Raw genomic sequence first — 19,435 nt, 5'->3', positions numbered from 1 at the left:
ATTATATTTACTAGTTAAAAAGCCAGACATTCCCTTGGTTGTTTGTCAGAAACTTAGGATGGGTTGTTATGCTGTTAAATGCAGGAGTAGCAAAGAAAGGCATAAAAATAACAACACTAACCAATTACAAGGAAAAACAAGCTTATACGAAATCAGATAAATGCAAGCGTATAGTAATCAACACAGCTATTTTATTCATTAATGCCGATTTTAACATGTTTGTTTATTGCCGATTGCGTATCTGAGTTAAGAATCTGGCTTTCGCATCAGGCACTTGTTTGCTAAGTGCCTTTGCAGCACAAATAGCAGAAAAGAAAAGAGAAACAAGTCCCAATCCCACAATAATATAGAACATGGCGCCATCAAGATAATGTGACAAGATATGGTGCAAAGTGCAACATATTTAAACCATTTCCAGTTGTTGGGGCCTGTTGCCTTTGCGAGATAATATCAATTAGGTTTGTCAGTACTAAGGGTAAGAACCAGTTTTTGACTTTTTTTCTTCTAGTACACTCACCCAAATTGAGTGTATCCAGCACATGCAGAAAACCTCTGTACTCCCAAATGTACAGCGCACTTTTTGTGTTTTTTGCTCCACATCTGGTGTACGGTTGCTGAAGCGCTCTGGTTTTTTTTGTTTTTTTGTAATCTTTTGATCTTTGGCTTTGCTGTGATATGCAAGTAGACTGATGATTAAACATTTCCGCTGTGGCAAGAAGGCATGTATCGTGCATGCAATACAGGATGTGATGTTGTTAGATGGTGTTGTTTTTGTTTTTTTTAGTTATGTAGCCCTCATCAGTAAGGGTGGTTTTTTTTAAAGCGCCACTAAAATTTCTCAAGATTTAAATCCAGACTGTCGGCTGTCCTGGTATGCATCTGTTTATTGCAGCTGTTTACAGAGACACTCAAGGCTTTTCCTGTGGACCTCTGAGAGGCGGAGGAAGTGTGTCCTAATAGCAGAAAAGAAAAGACACAAAGAGGGAGGGAGGATGAAGAGGCGGGTAGATTCTTGGAGCCCAAGCGTTTCGCTGAAGGGTGGAGACTCAGAGCAGCAGTGAGGAGGGAGGATCTCAGCGGGAGTAGACACAGAGAGAGAGAGGGAGAGAGCGAAAGGCATACAGATAGAGGAGTGTGTGTTGTGAGCGTGGATGTAATCGGCTGCCTCTGTGTGTGTGTGAGACAGAAAGAGATCAGCAGAAGGCAGAACGTGTGGATACTACTCCACATGACTGGCTGCATTTGGATTCACGGAAGGAGAGCACACAACCACAGTAAAGGTAGATTGAATTTTTATTTACATTTTTGCTTCCTGTCATTTAGTTATTTTTTGCAATTTGGTGGCATATGGGTTAATCGCATCTGAAACAGGGTGTGTTCCAGAGGAGGGGCGGGGGGGTTTACATATCCATGATGTCTTTTTTGTCAGCACTCGAGGGGTGAGATTGATGCTGCTGGCTGGTTTACGTCATGGAATCCCCTCCTCCCTCTAAAATCACTAAAAAGCTCCTTCCTCAGAGGTGAGCCGCTGTTTAATATCCCCCCCCCTCCATTATCTCCTCCTATACGTGTGTGTGAAAAGAAAACAGGAGAGTGGGCTTTCTTCCTTGCTTTTCTTATTCCTCACTCCTCCTTCTTGCCTCAGGATTGGGCAGATCTTATAATGTGGGGCCAGAGGAATTAAGGGCATCTGTTTCAGGGGATATTTGCCTGAGCAGAAGGGATGGAAAAGGCAAAGAAAGAGGTGGATGAAAAGGAGGGTGGGGGTGGTTGGCAGGAAGAGATGCAAAAGACGGAAGCAGCCGAAAGTTATCCAGAAGCTTTTCGTGAGGCTTCCTAGCCCTCCATTGAGGAAAGGAAAAAGCAGTTGACAACACACAAGCTGGATGTAGTGGTTGTATCAGGCAGATGGCTGAGGGAGAAGGAGGGAGGGAGGAGGTGGAGAGGGGGGTGGTGGATGTTTTTTTTTTAATGTAGCTTACAGACTATATAGTTACTGACAGCGGCACACATTCAAAAGAGAAGCAAGAAAACAAACACAGATGCGCTGTTTTTCCCCGGTCTTAGCCCGTCACACAAAGGCATCGTCATGCACAGCTCACGTTAAATCACCCAATCATGTGCATGCAATTGTGTTACATATCCAGGCCTATTACAAATGCGAGCTGGAATTACGCAAGAGCTCGCGTCCAGGCAGGTCGTACTGTATCTCAAAGAGGAACTGCTCCGAGGCCACATTTTCGGCTGCATCGATGTTGAGACTAAAAGAGCGGCTCACAATGCCTCACAAAACCTTGAGTGTTTTCCAGAACCCCAGTGCCGAGTGTTTAAATAGAAAGCGAAGGGAGTAAGGGAGGAATGACTGAAAAAGAGTAAGGGGAACCGAGCGGTGCACGACTTGCTGAGCACGGTGACCTCTCCCTGCTCCTTTCACAACCTACGCCCAAAAATGTTTCTGTTTCGGAGGAAAATTGAGAAACTACAGTTAGCCTTGTCATCTGTGTGTCAGTTTCCTTATTTAAGATGTGAGCTGAAGTGACTTCATAGGAAAAGCAAACATGAAGTAGGAATTATGTTGAATTAAAGGCTTTGACCTTTGTACTCAAAGCGCTTGTTTGCTTCTAACAGTGTTGATTTTGGTTTTTAAGCTCATTCGACTGTGCTGTGTTCTCAGCTGTCGGGAAAGAGGAAATCAAGTCTGGAGTCTTCGAAACAAAGCTCAAGCCAAGTCACTAGACTTCATTTGTTTTTTTACAGTCTAAACTCAAGACCTAATTTTTACAATTAAAGCCCCATCTGCATATAAAAAGAAATGTCCACCATGCGTAGCAGTGCAGCGGGCAGCCGGTCGATACAGTCGACTAACTGCCAGAAAACAGAGTAGTTTGAGTTGTTATGTCTTCATTGTCCACTGCTAATTGTTATTTTGCTTATAGTCACTTTCACTGGCGTGTGGTCCCCCTTTGGATTTCGATTTCCCCCTTTTGACTGGGGCGATATAACTTTAACCCTCTTAAAGTACGCATCTAGACAACAGGGCAAAGTATAAGTTGTGGGGAAAGTATTCGGAGTCAAGTCACATAGCTGTCACACACTTTTGTGGCATTGTCGTGCCGCTGCTGCCATTGGGGAGCGCTATTTCCATAGATTTGTGGTTGGGTGGGTGGTAGATGTCACATATCCACCCTAGCGCAGGATACGGCCTGAGTTTTCCCAGCAGACCACTGATTCCAATGAAAAAAACATTGTTATTTACATTTTTATTTTTGTGAATTAAGTGTGAGCCGGATCTACCAGATGCAAGTCAATTTCGCAGGAGCAGTTTTTCGGTCTCCTGGAGCAAATCCAGCAAAGGCTAAAGCCATGGCAGAGGTCACTGCAGGAGGAAAAGTCTCAGGCCTGTCACCTCTCATAGCTGTCATATAAGTTTAAAGTCTCTCTTAACTGGTTAATCTCACAGAGATGTGTTTAAATAAAATTTACAGCAAGTCTGACTTGAGTCCAAATCAATCAGAAGTGTTTAGTTTCCAGGCTTTTAGTTTGTAAAAGCTGATCAGAAAGACCAGAGGGCCAGTGAGCGTCTGTGATGGTCCCTCAGCAGAATCTACACAAGCCCGGATGTTTGTGATATTGTTAACAGCCCAGGAATCTGGCTGTGTTATTGTCTTGCATGCTGATTAATTCCAGAGGAAAAATGTGTTTGTGCTGCCATGAGTGAGGGCAAAACTCCTTCAGATTCCCGTCAATGAAATCACGGAGAACAGAAACTGACGTACACAAGAGATGCGACCACACTGTCTCATTCCAAGTATAATTTAGAGTGGGTAAAAGATGTGATTACCCCCGAAAACCTTCACAAAAATCAGCAGCATTATTTGGCTGATAACTGGTGTCCCCCCCCCCAAAGAAAAAAGAATTGGGTTTTTTCTTTGTGTTTGCTCCTGAAGCTCAGAGGCTGTTCCCGTGAGCGCCAGTGTCATGCATTGTTTCTACCCCACTAACTACACTGCTGTTACGTAACACGCAAATCAAAGGTTTAAAATGCTTTACGTTTGAGGAAAAGCCAAACCACTTGGTCACTGCTTCAATCTGGCAATGCAAAAACACACAGGACCTTGGCTGTTTGATTTAATAAACATAAAAGACCATATTTGCACTCCCTGGAGCAAAAGAAGCCTCCTCCCTGCTGCCTCCTTGACTCCCAGCGGATGCGTCATTTCCTGGGCCACTGCTTTCTCCCCTCCCCCCTCAGGGACCTAGATTACCCCCAGTACACATGTATACAGTATATGTACACACACACAGCCTCTGAAATGGTAAGATGGGCAGGGCGTCCTGGGGGTGGCACAGATGTCCAGGCTCATTGAATGATCGTGGGTGGTGGTGGTGGTCTGACTGGGAGGAAGTGGCACGAGGAGGGAGCACGAAGCAGCTAATACGTGCCAAAATTAAAACAATGCTGGGGGGAAAATTAGCCTGATGATCATCATCATCATCGTCATCATGAATATTTATTTCGCTTGACACAGATTCTAAAAATGTTTTTTGTGACTGAATCAATAAAACAGATTTACAGCTGTGTGCTTGCTAGCCCTTTAAATGGTTAAATGATTCAATTAGCAGCTAAAATGTTTTAATCTTACATGTTTTTGTTTTTTAAATGATGAAGATTTGAAAGAAACATTTAGATCCTTTTCTATTTCTTAGTGAATTCGCTTTACAGTGCTATATTAAAAAGCAATGGCTTTAGAGATATTGAATGGGGATTGTGTATTTTTCATAAATCATGAATGAAACGCAACCACAAGCCTCCCTCCCACACACAATATAGATCCACAGCACTGAGGTGCTCTTTTAGTACTAAATACGCAACTCTGGTGGCTCACATGAGATTTTCCCGTGATGTTTTCACACTTTTCAGTCAGTGCATGTTCAGTTAGCTAGTACAGATATTAACTTGCACTATGTTTTCATTTCTTTGTGTTTTCAGGCTTATCAGTGAGGGATAGGCCTCTTGAATGGGCCGTTTTGTGATCAAACCTCCAATTGTTCTTTATTTCTTCTACTAATATGATGCTATGTGTTGAGATCCCGCTCAGAGCCCAGTATAACTGAAGACTGTGATGGAGAAGGGCATTCAGCTGTCGCACTCAGCATCATCTCCACAGACAGTTATGACCTGACAGTTCAGCTCTCTGTGTCTCATCGCTTCGTCTTTGCGTGCAGAGGGAGGGGCGTCCTTTCTCCTGTTCAAGGGCAGGGATCCGTGCTAAATTACAGTCAACAGTCAATATCTTCCTGATTGTGTTCATTAATAACTCCGGAGGTCAGTTTTATGTTTCTGTACTTCTCCTTGCTGCGGTCAAAGCCACTCTGGAAGAAGGTATTGCTACCACATCCTCTCTTTCATTTTTCCAACAAACTTTATTTCCAGCTTTTATTTGCTTTTCTCTCTCTTTCTTGGTGTCCTCTAGTATCCGTTTACACTTCTGCAAATCTTTCTTTAGCTGAGTGTGCCCTTTGCTGTCTTTAGTTCCCCAGTGACATCGCAGCTCAGTGTCCTATGACGCATTGAGGATGGTACAGTTACTCTGTCACACTATGAGAGGCAGATGACTGAAGTTTTTGCACACTTATTCTTCTGCACACTCACACAAGGCTACAGAAATAAATGGAAAAACTACATTGTTAAAAAATCCGCAGCCAGGTTTAGGATTGGTTTTGTTTGGTAGGAAAGCATGAAATACTGACTCAATGGGAAGGATTGCAAATACTTCTCTCAGGATGCTATGAGCTCACCTTGATTAATATGAAAAGAAATAACTGTATATCTGTATAGCTCGCATACCGTCATTTGTAGCGAGCTATACAGATAGTTTTTTGTAGGATGCAATATGCCAGGGAGGATAGGGTGGATTTCGGCCCTCTGGCCTACATGTCCCTGCATTGGGCGGCACATAGTTAACCAGGATTGCACAGAAAACCCTGTGTGACTTCTTGGTTGCTAGTTGCCATCGAAGTTTGTATGGATGACACCAACTTGTCTGCAAACACTAGCAAAATACAGTGTTTACAAACAAATCTGCATCTTTCATGCAGACAAGTGCGGCAATCTGCTAATGACCAGAGCAATCAGAAGGAGGTTTTTAATACAGAACCCTCTTTTCACTTGGCAACAGCCAACAAAGTCCAGCAATCACTCATGAACTCGTTGAGGAATATGCATTTTTCACTCTCTAGGCCTTAAGAGCTCAAATCTGTCAGTTTGAAAAAGGCAAAATTAAATGACAATTTGTCCACTAGCAAAGAGAAACTTTTACTTTTTTTTAAGAAAAATTACAAAAAAGAATTTTTCTGCAGAAATAACCAAGTATTTGTAGTAAATCTGCTGGGTTTATGAGTGTAACTTAAATGTAACAGCAACAATGAGTAAGGGGGCTTTGAGGAAGGTGTGCTGTTTGGATTCTTGTAAAGACAGGCCTTAAGAGACCTTCAAATGAGCTCTGAGCAGGGGTTACTTCCTGCCTTCTTGCTGTCCCTGCAGACCCTTGCAGGTTAATCACTGACTCTCCAGGGTCCAGATGGCTGAGCCAGGGACACATTTTTAATTACCACGCTCTGATTTCACACCCTAGGCATCACAGAGGACAGAACACTCCCTGCTTCGCTGCTTAAATTTCTCTCTTTGGATGGTGTAGGGAATAAAAGTGGATAAATAAGGTGTGCACTACAGAAGTGAAAGGAGTTGGAAAAAAGGAAGGAGAACTGAGCCGAGAGCCAGCCTGTGTGGGAGTACGTAAGAGATCGTCACTCTCGACAGGCCAGGAATTATATTTTCCTCACCAGGATGTTTCCTGCGGCGCTTAATCACCCTTTAAGTCAGCGACACCCAGAGTCGAGCAGCAGCTATAATCACATCTATGGAGGGCCTCGTCACGAACACAGACCCCCCGAAAGCCTGTAGGAAGAGGTTCAAAAAAGCTCCAAATGTCAGGGGAAGGATGGCAGGAGGGGTTAGATTGATTCGGTGGTGTTGGAAGCAGGACAGAGCATGCTGGGGGTGGTTCTGTCATATCGGTGAACACCTGTCTGCCATACAGGGAGGGACGGGAAGCAGAAGGCTGGAACAAAGGAGAGAAATGGATCACCACTCACATGTTGCATTTGTTTTTTCCCGCTCACCACAGTTTAGCTAGAAATTCTTTACTGGTCTAAAAGTAAGGAACGATATTTTTCAAGTATTTAGATAAAAAAAAAACTAATTCCTTGGACTTAAGTATTTTAACACCCTTTGTCTCTCATCCACTGATCTCGCTGCTGCTTTGCGACATTAATATGACGACACAATCTGTTCACCAGGAAATCAAATTCAGCAACGTTTTTCTTTTCTTTTTTAAGAATGGCTGGCTTTTCTGACTTTCCCACAGCATAAAGTGAATTAAAATAAGCAGGAAATTACCAAAGTTAGTGCAGCCATTACTATAAAAAAGCCGCTTTGTCTCTTTTCTACAGTAAATGAGATGAGTGCTTATTTTCAAACTCACAAGAAGTGCTTGTTTCCCCACAGAATGTGTTTGATTTGAGTGTTTTACTTCCTGATGTAACCCCACCTGGGTGGGATCAAACCAGCTACCTTTCAGCTACCATGCAAGTGTGTTAACCACCACACCATTGGAGGAACTTGACTAAAAGGGCAACATTATATGGCTGGAAAAGTAATCTAAAATACGCGCTAATGTTGTTTGAAGTGTGTTTTTGCTCCCACACTTTTAAAAGTTTATCGTAACCTCCAGGCCCGACAGGTGAAGCACATTCAGAAGCGCCTTAAACCTGCATTCTCTTAATGGGCAACAGGGGGCGACTCTTCTGGCTGCAAAAATAAGTCTTATTGTAGAGAAGTCTTTTAGAAAAAGATCCTGCTTCTCACTGCGGTCTCAGTACCTAAGTAAAACTAAACTCAGTATACTTTGTTAACCCCTTTTAGAGTACAGAGGATAAACTTGGATCTCCTTTAGGACATGGCTGTCCTCTAACTTGAACTTATTTACTTGTACTTAAGGAGTCATTTTTTTCCTGAGTAAATACATTTTGTTTCAAGCCCACTTGTCTCTGAGCCAAATAAGCATCCCAGTTAATAACTGGCTAGCTAGCTATGGTCACTTTAAGTTTCAAAAACCCAACATGCAAAACACCATCCTTCAAAATCATCTACAAACCTACTTTTATATCCAATCTGAAGAAATGATCACACAAAAATACAGCTGTTTTAAACACTGTGTCATAATTGGCTTAGTTGAGTTAAACCATGCAAAAACCTTTTAAACGTTAATCACAAACTTTGTTTGGAGGGTAGCAGACTGCTGAATTAGTTGTTTAATTTCTTGCAAATTCAGTGTTTACCGATGCGGCATTATACAACTTTACTTTCATATTGCTCTCGATCCCAGCAGCAGCCTACAGAAGATGATTGCTGGAAAGTTCCCGGATGTAAAAGCGATTCTTTTGATTGACAAGCCGGATATTTCTGTGAGCAAACATGTGTTCTATACAAATAAAACTTATGATAACACAGTCGCATGTTACTAGTCATGTGACTCTGCCACTGTGTAATGTCAATAACAGTTATTAGTTAGAATAACTGGGTGATACACACAGCAAATAAACTCACAGGCCAGTTCATTAGGTACACCTGCTCAACTGCTCCATAATGCAAACATCTAATCAGTCAATCACATGGCAGCAACTTAATGCATTGAGACGTGTAGACATGGTTGAGATGATGAAGTTCAAGCTGAGCATCAGAACGAGGAAGAAAGATGATTTTTGTATCTTTGAACATGAGCTGGTCTGAGTGTTTTAGAAACTGCTGCTCTACTGGGATTTTCCCACACAACCATCTCTGAGTTTACAGAAAGTGATCCAAAAAAAGAAAATATTCTGTAAGCAGAAGTTAACTGGGCAAAAATGCCTTGTTGGTCTCAGAGGTCAGAGGAGAATGGCCAGACTACTTTGAGCTGATAGCAAGGCAACAGGTACCGTTTGCATCTCTGAATGCAAAACGCATGAACGTTTAAGCAGATGTACTACAGCAGAGCACACTAAGTGCCACTCCTGTCAGCTAAGAATAGAAAAATAAGGCTACAGTTTGCACAGGCTCACTAAAATTGGATGATGGACGACTGGAAAAATATCGCCTGGTCTGAAGAGTCTTCATTTCTGCTACGATATTCAGATGGTAGAATTTGGCATAAACAAGATGAAAACATGGATTCATTCTGCTTTATATCAGCGGCTCAGGCTGTTGGTGATGGCCCCGGTAGCCTGAACCATGGGGAACATTTTCTTGGCACACTTTGGACCTCTTCGTACCAACTGAGCATCATTTAAATGCTGCCGCCTGCCGCTGACCAGGCCGTTCATCCCCATCTTCTGGTGGCTTCTTTCAGCAAAATAATACACTGTCACAAAGCTCAAATCAAACTGGCTTCTTAAACATCACTGTTCTTCAACTGCTGCTCTGAATGTGCAGCAGCATTTGACTTTTTTAGTGGAGTATCAAAAAAACATTTTCTTTGCCATCAAGAACTAAATAAAATTTCCCGTTAGGAGATTTTACAAGACCATCCCGTTACACACTTCACACCTGCTACAGCTCTCCTGCTGCTAGTTTAAGAATCACTGCGCAGATGAGATTATTATAGACGCTTGCATAACACAGTGTAACAATGTAGATTAATGGCACCAGTGAATCTGGAGGGGCTACAGTGAACTCCAAGACTGCAAGAGTTCTTTTCTTTTTGCTTGTTATTTAAACTCCAAGCAGCTTCAGCATTGCTAAAATACTTTGGCTCAGGGGTCCTGCAGCTGTTGGCAAGCTTTTGTTAATGGATTCCTCATTGTAACGTTGCTTTAATGTTGTGCGCTGTGCTACCATGATTTATGATGGCAGGAATTCCCGTCCTCTGCAGATCTGCTCATGCAGGATAATTGGCCCATTTATCAGAACCGAGATGCAGAGTCACAGATGCATTAAAGAATGAATCTGAACGGCCAGAAGAAGAAAGGACAGGCTGATAGAGAGAAAGTTAGGGTCAGCACCCACTGAAGACTTAAAGAAAGAGTTGGACATTTTTAGAAGTGTCATTATTTGTTGTTTTGCTGAGAGTTGGATGGGAGGACCGATAGCACTGTTGCTTTGTTTAGCGTAAAGACTGCAAATGAGGACAAATAACTAGGCTACTTCTGTCCTACCAGCACATCTAAATCTCACTACACAGCACTTTATATTCCATATGTCTTCCTGAAAGCCTGTAAAACCTCTTTATGCTAAGCTAGGGTAAACAGCTGATCTCTGTTGTAAATATTTATTGCACAGACAGAAGAACGATCAGCCTTCTTATCGTGCTGAAAACCTTTTAAGTTTAGTCTGAGGATTAGTATGTTTACAACAGAGGTAGCTGTTTCCAAGTTAAGGGACCAGCATAGTTCATGGAACAACTGGTCTGGGGAAAAGCAAAGTTATAACATACAAAAGACTAAAGTGAAACCAAGTGTTTAAAACAATAAAAACTGTCCACTGTAGCTATTTTCTGTGCTTCTTTAATGTTTTTTTTTCCACCCTGCTCCCTCTGTGTTGTGAACTCCACTGCAATTCCTTTCCTGTTCTGGGCAACTTCACAAAATCAGCACTTGAGTTACACACAGAGTCATCTCAGTCAGGCTACCCAGTGTTGGTTTTTATGGAGGACCACATGCAAGCATCTCATGCATAGGTTGCATACCCATAAACCCTCACTCTGCATAGCAAATCACCTATGCAAATGACACAAATGCAATATCACAAATGCCAAATTATCCACATTATACTATGGAATACCTTGAAGGAATTTCTTCAGTTTTGGCACACACTTTGAGATTGATTTAAGGTGAATTTACTCCAAAATATGTTGCCATTTCACACTAATGTCTGATAGATTAAAATGATGACAAAGTCCCATATCTCTCAGGACATTAAGTTGGTGACATCCTTCGTGGCACGTATTTTTATGAGCCTGGACAGGCTCGTAAAAGTTTGACTTGTGCTTATAATTAAGGATCTGGCTACAAAATAGTCACACATTTAACCCCTCCAACACTAAACTTTGTATGGAATCAACAAATGGGATCAAACATTAACTGATGAGTTTTGGTGGCCCTACAGGCAGATTATGTTACCTTGTCCCTGCCCTGTCTTTGAGATAGCCTTACTGGCTGTTGAAAAATCATCCTCTCATCTTTCTCTCAAGCATATTTCCTTTAAAAGTATAAATGACTTTGCCTTGTCACTTGTGCTCCACTTGCATCTCCATCTGTGGTGCGCTGTTTCTCCATCAGTGATTTGTCTTTAGCCCAGTTTGTAGGAGCTATCTGTGACATTCTGACACACAGTGATCAGAGGACAGAGGCTACACAGACATGCCTTGGCGTAATTTATCTGGAATGTGGGATTGAAAGCATGCAGAGCTCTGATTCTGATTCTCACCCCCCTTCTCTTTTCTTCTCCTTGTTTGCAGAGAGTGTGGCAGACACAAACTGCTGACTGAACTGCAGACGCGCACCAGGGCAGAGCGCGGAGGAGTAAGTAGACAAGGTACGTCCAGGCAAGAGGAAGAAGGTTGACGAGAAAAGACGAATGGCGACATCTTTCTCAATCTTGTGGCATGAGGGCACGGTGATGACACAGCCCTCTTGCTGCAACTGCAAAGAGTTTGTGAACTAATCGTGACGGCTGCCATAAAGTTGTCGACAGCTTACACGGTTAAGGCCTCTGTCCATCTGAATGCATTATTTATCAGTGTCACACTTATCGGGATGATGACACCAGATGCAACATCTCAGAATGGTATTTTAAGCAGCTAGCAGAAAGGAAAGGAAAGTAGGTTGGAAGGAAGGAAGGAAAAGTGTGCATCTGCTACATGTCACCATCAGCCCGCCCTCTTTTAGCAGATATGAAAATGTCAGGGTGGCATTTTCGCACGCTCCAACAGTAATGAACAGGAAAGTGACCTTGCAGCCTCAGTGAAAGCTCTGCCCAATTGCTGCTTACTTTTTTTGTTTTTCTCTTTTTTCTCTTTTTTCCACATTCATGCTTTAACTTTAGTGTCATTTGGAGAAGTTTTTGCCATTTTTAGCCATGCGAGCAATGTAGCTTTTTGTTTCATCCCTTAGCAATGTGTTAAATTAACTTTGATGAGATGAAATATAGTCCTGTGATTAATTAACTACACCCTTACTGCTTCCATATGAATAAAGAGCACTTAATTAATTAATTAATTCAATCTTTACTTAAGTGATCATCATCAATTGTGAACGCCTTTAAAATCAGCATTTTGATAGTTTGCTAGTCTTGAGCATTTAGGTGCATGTTAATATGATACTACAATCTTCCCAGGAGTCAACATTCCTGCAAAGGTCAGGCTGTGCAATCCTCGGAAAAACTCAGACTCTACAGGCCTCAGTTAACATGTTAAATGTTGAAGTTCATGAAAGTGCAATTAGAAAAAGACAAGTATGTCTATAAAAAGACAACAACCAAGGTGCTTGCAGTGGACCAGTCAAAGCTCAGACCACAAGCCAGTTGAAATGCTGAGAGCTGTGCATCAGCGAGTGCCCACAAACCTCAAAGGACTGAAGCAATACTGTGAAGAAGAATGAGCCAAATATTAAAAGACTTTTAAGGTGCACAGAAGATGTTTACTTCCTGCTAAAGGCGAGTCTGCAAGCTCAGTTTCTCACATGACTATATACAGTCTAGTAAAGAATTATTTTCCACATGACTGTATACTTTATTTAGCTCTAAAGTGGGGAAATTCCTGCGTTACAGCTGCCAAAACTGTAAATAACCAGAGTCGCAGTTAATTTATGTCGCCTCCATTTCTTTTATTATCATAGAGCTTAGCTGGTAAAATAAAAAGTGAAACTTTTTACATTTCTCAAATTTCTGCCTCGTAGTCTCCTCTGTCCTCTTCCCTGTGACCTGAAAATTAAACTCGGAGTGCCATTTAAAGGATGTCCCAGCTATTAAAATGTATCTGGAGGACAAGAGAAAGCCTCCGCTCCACTAGTGTTTTTGGCCTGTATTTATAAAGTAAGCATGACACACAGATGGAATACGCAAAATACAGAGGGACTCCGGGGACTCTAGGTACGCTATCTCGTCACAATGCGCCATGTGGTGAATTTAATTAAACGCAGACCTAATTATAAAAGCTGGTGTGAACACTGTTATTCTCATCAGTAGTTGGGCTGTAGCGAAACAATTTATGATGCATCTGTGCCAAACATCATATTTAATTGACATGAAGCGCTGAAGCCTCATTGTGTTAAATGCCTGATACCTGCGGTCCTCTCTCCTCGTGTCTCTCCCTCATTTCTCACATCTCTTCACGTGAACTAAGACACAAGGGGAGGATGCAAGGACGGGAAAAAGATGTAAAAACTGAGAAATTACAAAGGGGGACTTGACTTTGATCATTTAGCTTCTTCCATATTTTGTACAGCGTTTGTTCAAAACATCAACTCTCCTTGACAATTCTACTTAAAATAGGCTATTGTACCTCTTTCTTTTTTTTTGGCATGTGTTAAAATGGAAGACCTACTTTTCTTCACGTATCCCAGAAACCTTACAGAGTGACATTTATCCCTATCAATAGTCTGATGATACGGTGGCCTGTTTTGACATCTCCCAGGGGTGTTGAAACAATATTGTGGCCTTGATATAAACGACACCAAAGACTAATTTCTGTTCAGCGATCATAACTCTGTCCTATTTTTATTTTGGTGAGGGACGAAAACGAAGTTTGCTTTAAGGGCTTTTAAAAAGCTAACAGAGTTGATTAGCAACCTTATAATGGATATTGGGGTTTTTTTGGCACACCATGACCCTACAAGGTGATGTTCTCCTCAAACTGAGAACATCCAGGATCCTTCAGCTGCAGTGACTATAAACCATCGTGTTTATGTTCCACTCCTCGCGCTTTGAGCTTGCTGCAGGCTGTTCTCACAGATCGTCTACACGTTGTCATTTGGTTTGCGCTGACATCGTGCAGAGATGTTCCAGCTTAGGTTAGAGGAGGGGGAAAATGGAAAATGAAAAAATACTCTTCCTGTCGTGAAAATTTTTAACCTTTGTGTTGATAATTAATCTTCTACATTGTATTGGTTTCCATTTTATTGTTTTAGGTCATGCAAAAATTACAAAAACAAGCCAGTTGGAGCTTCTTGTGCATAATGCTTTACAGTTTTTCTCCCATTTATTTTAGGGTTACTCCAAAGATTAAATAGATTACTGTAGTACTTTTTAATCATGATATTTCTTTTCATCTGTAAACCATTTAAGAACGCTTTAAAGTTAAATTCTCTGCTTCATTTGAGTACAATCACTCTTTAAAGCATTGCAAATATAATATGGAATTAACCCGTGAACCTGCGCTGAGGAGCAGATGTGCCACCGCAGAGCGTTAATGTTTATGCTTTGCTCCAGCACCTCACTGAGATCAGTGCTGAACCCACGCTGAGTCGTACCACAGCGTGCACAGACGAATAACGAAGGGGGGGCTGCAGTGATGATTGATCGCACACCGAGGATGAAGCCGTTTTGGAGGGCTTGATCCATTTAATCAAAGCAGCTGGAGAACTCAGGGGAGGCCCTCAGGACACGGTGACAAATGTAAAGAATAAATAGTTGGAGAAACGTAATGAAGACTCTGAATAGACGCTGAACAGACCTGTGAGCACATTGGGAAGTATTTTCCACCAATATTTAATCGCCCATAGTGGCAAGAAATGTGCACCTTCAAAGGCGTTCCAGAGAGAACTTGAGGAGCACTGAAGCTTCTCCAAGGAGGCAGTTATTATTTGTTTGATCTACAAGAAGCCCATTAAGCATTTGAACAGTTTTAATCACTCAATACAGTAACTACAGTTGAGAGAAAAAATATGTGTATTAAAAATTGCTTTCTTCTTAAAGATATTTGAATAAGTAGATATTTTCTGAGCCTCTGTCCATGCATTCTTTAAGTATACCTGCTTTACCCTTCAGTACACCTGGTCTGCTTGCTGCCACAGGGCTGTCAAAGGAGAAAAAAAACACCACTCACACTTGTAGCCAATTTAGAATCGCCAGCCAACCTTCCATGCACTGTGAGAGTAAGCAAGACCACCTGCAGATAGAGGTAATATACTGAAACAAAGGGCATGTAAGAAACAGTTTGCATTTAATTTAACATCTTGCAACATTTATATGGAGGAAAAGTCCAGTTTCAGCAAGCGTTATGACTGCTTAAATGGGGCAATAATAGCTTCTGAGGCCAGGTTGCTTACTTTTTCACAGAAGCAATATCCTGTTATGTTGAAAAAAATCAAAAACTTCAAATAAAATGTGACACTGTGACTGAGTATCACCACATATGTTTAAAAAAACAAAAAATATTATGCATAATGAGAGCTTTTCCTTTCTGAAACCTCTAATGTTTCTTATCCGTTTATCTTTTTTGAAATTTAGTACCGGACAAAGCGCCACCCCCACACTCCCCTCCCACCTCCTCTGCCTCCCCCTCCTACTGTCAGGGGCTGCCTAGCAACTGACACCATAAATAATATGCTTGTGTCTATGGTTTGTGTGTCCGTAGGCATGTGATAATAAACAGGGTATCTGTTACTAGCACTCCTCTCTGCATGCCTGTTACACTATATTATAGTGCTCGTCTCTGAGCTGAAATGTTTGGGATGTTTAAATCTCTTTCTGCTAAAGGCAGACAGAGCACGCGAGGCCTGACTGATAGCGCCCATGGCGAGCAATAACACGGCCAGCATCGCACAAGCCAGGAAGCTGGTGGAACAGCTGAAGATGGAAGCCAACATCGACAGGATAAAGGTGGGCTGGCACCTCGTGGTTTACGTTTTTAATTAGGTTTCCGTCCGTTAACTTACATGTATTTGTTTACAATTGGGCTTAAAAGTTTACAGAGCTAATGGAGGTAAACAATAGCAGTGAATACTTTATTTACTTTTAATTTTTGTTAATGTATCCAAATAAAAAGCCTATTAAGAACAAACTGTACTTACAAAGAGAGCAGCAATCACTGTTACGGTCATAAAAACAGACAAGCGCAGCTGTCGCACATGACTTTATTATTATTTTTCAGATTTACAGTACTGTGCAAAACTCTTGAATGAACTCTCATGTCTTTATATTTTTGGTTTTAATGAGCTGGACTTTCACCAACAAGGTGATCCCCAAAGAGCTATTAGCTGAAAACGTGGCGTATCTCAGCGTGGTGTGCAGTGTGTCCTTAAAAATGTGAGAAAACGGGATAAGTGGAGTACAAAAAAAGAGGTGGCCTAAAAAACTAGCTACAGCAGATGAGGAGTATATGAAAGTCATGTCCCTAAGAAATAGAGGAAAAACTCACCAAAGTTCTGGAACAGGACCTGAGAGATGTATGAGGAGCTTCCATTTAATAGTCCCTGAAGCCTCATTGGAAATGGTCTCAATTGGAAGGGTGGAATCAAGAAGCCCCAAACACACTGTCATTGCAGTAAAAGCATACCTGGATAGAAGAACACACAGTGGAACACTATGAGTCATGGGCAGGCCTCCCCACAGACGTAGAGCTGGATGTGAGATCATCTTGACAGAGAATGGAACAAAAAGCCAGCCAACATCCAAAGAAGAGCTTTGAGTGTCTTTCAAGAAACCTGGAGACTATTCCTGAAGACCTTAAAGACTAGAAAGCTCACCTAAGAGAGTTCAGGCTGTGTTGTAACATAAAGGTGGTCGGATCAAATAGTGACAGGTTTTGGATTTATATACTCTACATATACTGTTTCCCATTTGTATTTGAAACATGAAGAAATGGGGGCCAGCTTGAGACTTTTGCACAGTACTATATGTACAGATTTGTATGGAAGCCCATTTCCGCCACTTAAAAAAAAAAAAAGTATCCATAACTCGAATTTTGAGTTATCGTTCTCGAAATTTAGACTTATTTTCTCGAAATTTGGACTTATTAACTCGAAATTTGGACTTATTAACTCGAAATTTCAAGAATATAACTCGTAATTTCGAGTTATGGATACTTTTTTTTTTTAGTGGCAGAAACGGACTTCCATAGATGTGTAAGATCAGAACGATTAGATGATTTATTTGGTTAATTTTCTCCGAAATTTAACATTAGGCATTGCAAGAGCAAGTCACATTAATGATGGTGGTAGTTTGTGAGAATTATTGATGAAATAATGTGAGTAAAGTAGTGCTAAGAGGTGAGACTGACTTCTAGGGGTACTTTGGTAAAGCTAAGCTAACCAGGATCTAGCTCAGGGGTGGGCAACTCCAGGCCTCGAGGGCCGGTGTCCCTGCAGGTTTTAGATGTGTCCTTGGACCAACACAGCTGATTTAAATGGCTAAATTAGCTCCTCAACATGTCCTGAAGTTCTCCAGAGGCCTGGTAACGAACTAATCATGTGATTCAGGTGTGTTGACCCAAGGTGAGATATAGAACCTGCAGGACACCGGCCCTCGAAGCCTGGAATTGCCCACCCCTGATCTAGCTCCTACATGCTGCTATGCGTTTGCCATCGAGATAAAAGACAAGCATCCGCCTTCTGATTTAACTCTTTGAATTAAACTGGACTAGTGTATTTCCACACTGTGCACGCCAACTTGAACTGATACACTTGTGTGTGTGTGTGTTTGTAACTGCAGGTGTCTAAAGCTGCAGCAGACTTGATGTCATACTGCGAAGCTCATGCCAAAGAGGACCCTCTATTGTCGCCAGTGCCAGCGTCGGAGAACCCGTTCAGGGAGAAGAAGTTCTTCTGTGCCATCTTGTAAACTCGGCACGTCCCTTCAGCAGTCTGCTTAGTGTGGGGACTTTGAACATGGACGTTCAAAACACGTAGAAATCTTCTAGTAGGAGGGCACGGCGATCATTGCCCCCTTTTCTCGAACGGCACCTAAAGAGTGCAAAAATTAAAGTGTAACCATTAAAGCGGTGCAATTGTTTTTGAGGGGCTGTGCGGCATGTTGAAGGGTTCTGCGCTTTTAGATGACACAAAAGGGATGATGACGATGAGGAGGAGGAGTGTGATGATAACCACCTAGAGACATGATGGACAAGCAGTCAACCTACCACGTCGTCGGGTTGTGATGTGTAACAACAAAAAATAGATAAAATGAGAAAAATATGGATGTGGTTCTTTTGGGACTTCCAGATGTTTTGTTCAGTGGTTTGTGGGTTGGTTGAGCTCTGTAGGAAAGCAAAAAAAAAAACAGAAAAAGAAAAAGAAAAAAACTACGCCTACCACTAGACGCCACCTGTATATTGGAATGTTTTTTTTAAGTTGTTTATTTTGTGTTTATTCCAACTTTACCTAAATATCTTTCTATAACTACGTGATTACAGCAGTCTTTTTTTTTTTTAACACCAACAGGTTAGTGAAAACTTTTTTAATAGGATGTTTGACACATTCAACTCTGTGACTATTTACACCTTTACCTTTCTGAAAATCAGTCTCTGTGTATCAACATCTAGCCTGTCTGGCACATGTGATGCAGTTTGTCTCCTTCAGATACAAACCCTCTTTCTACTATTTGTATGAAATGACTAGCAAGTAAACTGTGCCGTGCTGTGAGTTCTAAATGTTTGTGTTTGTATCATTAACTATTGCATGAAACAGTCAAATGATCTTCTCACTTTCCTTTCATGTGGAGGTTGTATAAAATAGGCAGTCTCATTCTAGAGGTGACAAAAGTAAATATTAAAACAAGAATGATTCAATGCAGACTCAACGAGGACATCTCTCGATTATACATGATACAGCTAAAAGCATTTTTTAGCAGGCAGCGGATCTGTGAGATTATTTTTTCCACATTGCTTGTAATCATATATATAAACTAAGAACCTCTGGAAACATCATCACATCTGCATGCTCAAGTCAAGCTGACACTGGTTTCATAAGAGAAAATTTACTCTCATGAAAAAGCGACTTTAGAAATATTTCTTTGTAATATTTGGCATCCCAAACTTTGACATCTCCACCACAGTTTAAAATAAAGTTTGAGAAGTGCAACATAAATTCATTAAAATGGCTCCAGCAGTGTGTTTGGCAACTTTAAAGGACATTAACTAAAAATGGTAACAGTGTAGCTATTTTGCTGCCCTCTGCAGGTACTGAAAGTGCAACTGCATGGATTACATTTAGGTATTTCTAATTTTCATTTTAAATCATTATTATTTGCATTTAAAATGTAAAATATAAAGTTGTAGACTAGCTAGATTTAACATAAAAAATCCCTGTCTCTTAGCACTACATAACAGAGTCATTAAGGTCACTGAATCAAAACCAGTACTTTAGCTTGTCAGTGTGGGTTGATTCTATGGGCCACAAACAAGGA

At 41.4% G+C, this 19,435-nt stretch overlaps 1 protein-coding gene across 2 annotated transcripts; it reads left to right on the top strand.

The window, feature by feature from the left end:
- Positions 1-1,048: 1,048 nt before the first annotated feature.
- On the top strand, positions 1,049-18,680 carry LOC134646083 (guanine nucleotide-binding protein G(I)/G(S)/G(O) subunit gamma-2). Of its 2 annotated transcripts, none has more exons than XM_063499781.1 (4): positions 1,049-1,280; positions 11,553-11,629; positions 15,795-15,913; positions 17,744-18,680. In XM_063499781.1, exons 3-4 carry the CDS (start codon positions 15,827-15,829, stop codon positions 17,870-17,872), a joined length of 216 nt encoding a protein of 71 aa, XP_063355851.1. In that variant the 5' UTR covers positions 1,049-1,280; positions 11,553-11,629; positions 15,795-15,826; the 3' UTR covers positions 17,873-18,680. The 2 variants fall into 2 exon arrangements, with proteins under 2 accessions (XP_063355851.1, XP_063355850.1); XM_063499780.1 differs by having other exon boundaries at positions 1,050-1,280; positions 15,791-15,913.
- Positions 18,681-19,435: the final 755 nt, after the last annotated feature.

This window comes from Pelmatolapia mariae, linkage group LG16_19 (assembly GCF_036321145.2).
Source record: "Pelmatolapia mariae isolate MD_Pm_ZW linkage group LG16_19, Pm_UMD_F_2, whole genome shotgun sequence".
Classification (NCBI taxonomy): domain Eukaryota; kingdom Metazoa; phylum Chordata; class Actinopteri; order Cichliformes; family Cichlidae; genus Pelmatolapia; species Pelmatolapia mariae.
Note: the sequence above shows the minus strand (reverse complement) of the source record. Positions and strands in the feature narration are given on the sequence as shown.

Excerpts from the sequence above, each read along its gene's own strand:
- LOC134646083 (XM_063499781.1), top strand. The coding sequence starts at position 15,827 with ATGGCGAGCAATAACACGGCCAGCATCGCACAAGCCAGGAAGCTGGTG. Across the intron at positions 15,914-17,743 it reads CCAACATCGACAGGATAAAG|GTGTCTAAAGCTGCAGCAGA; the intron begins GTGGGCTGGCAC and ends TTGTAACTGCAG.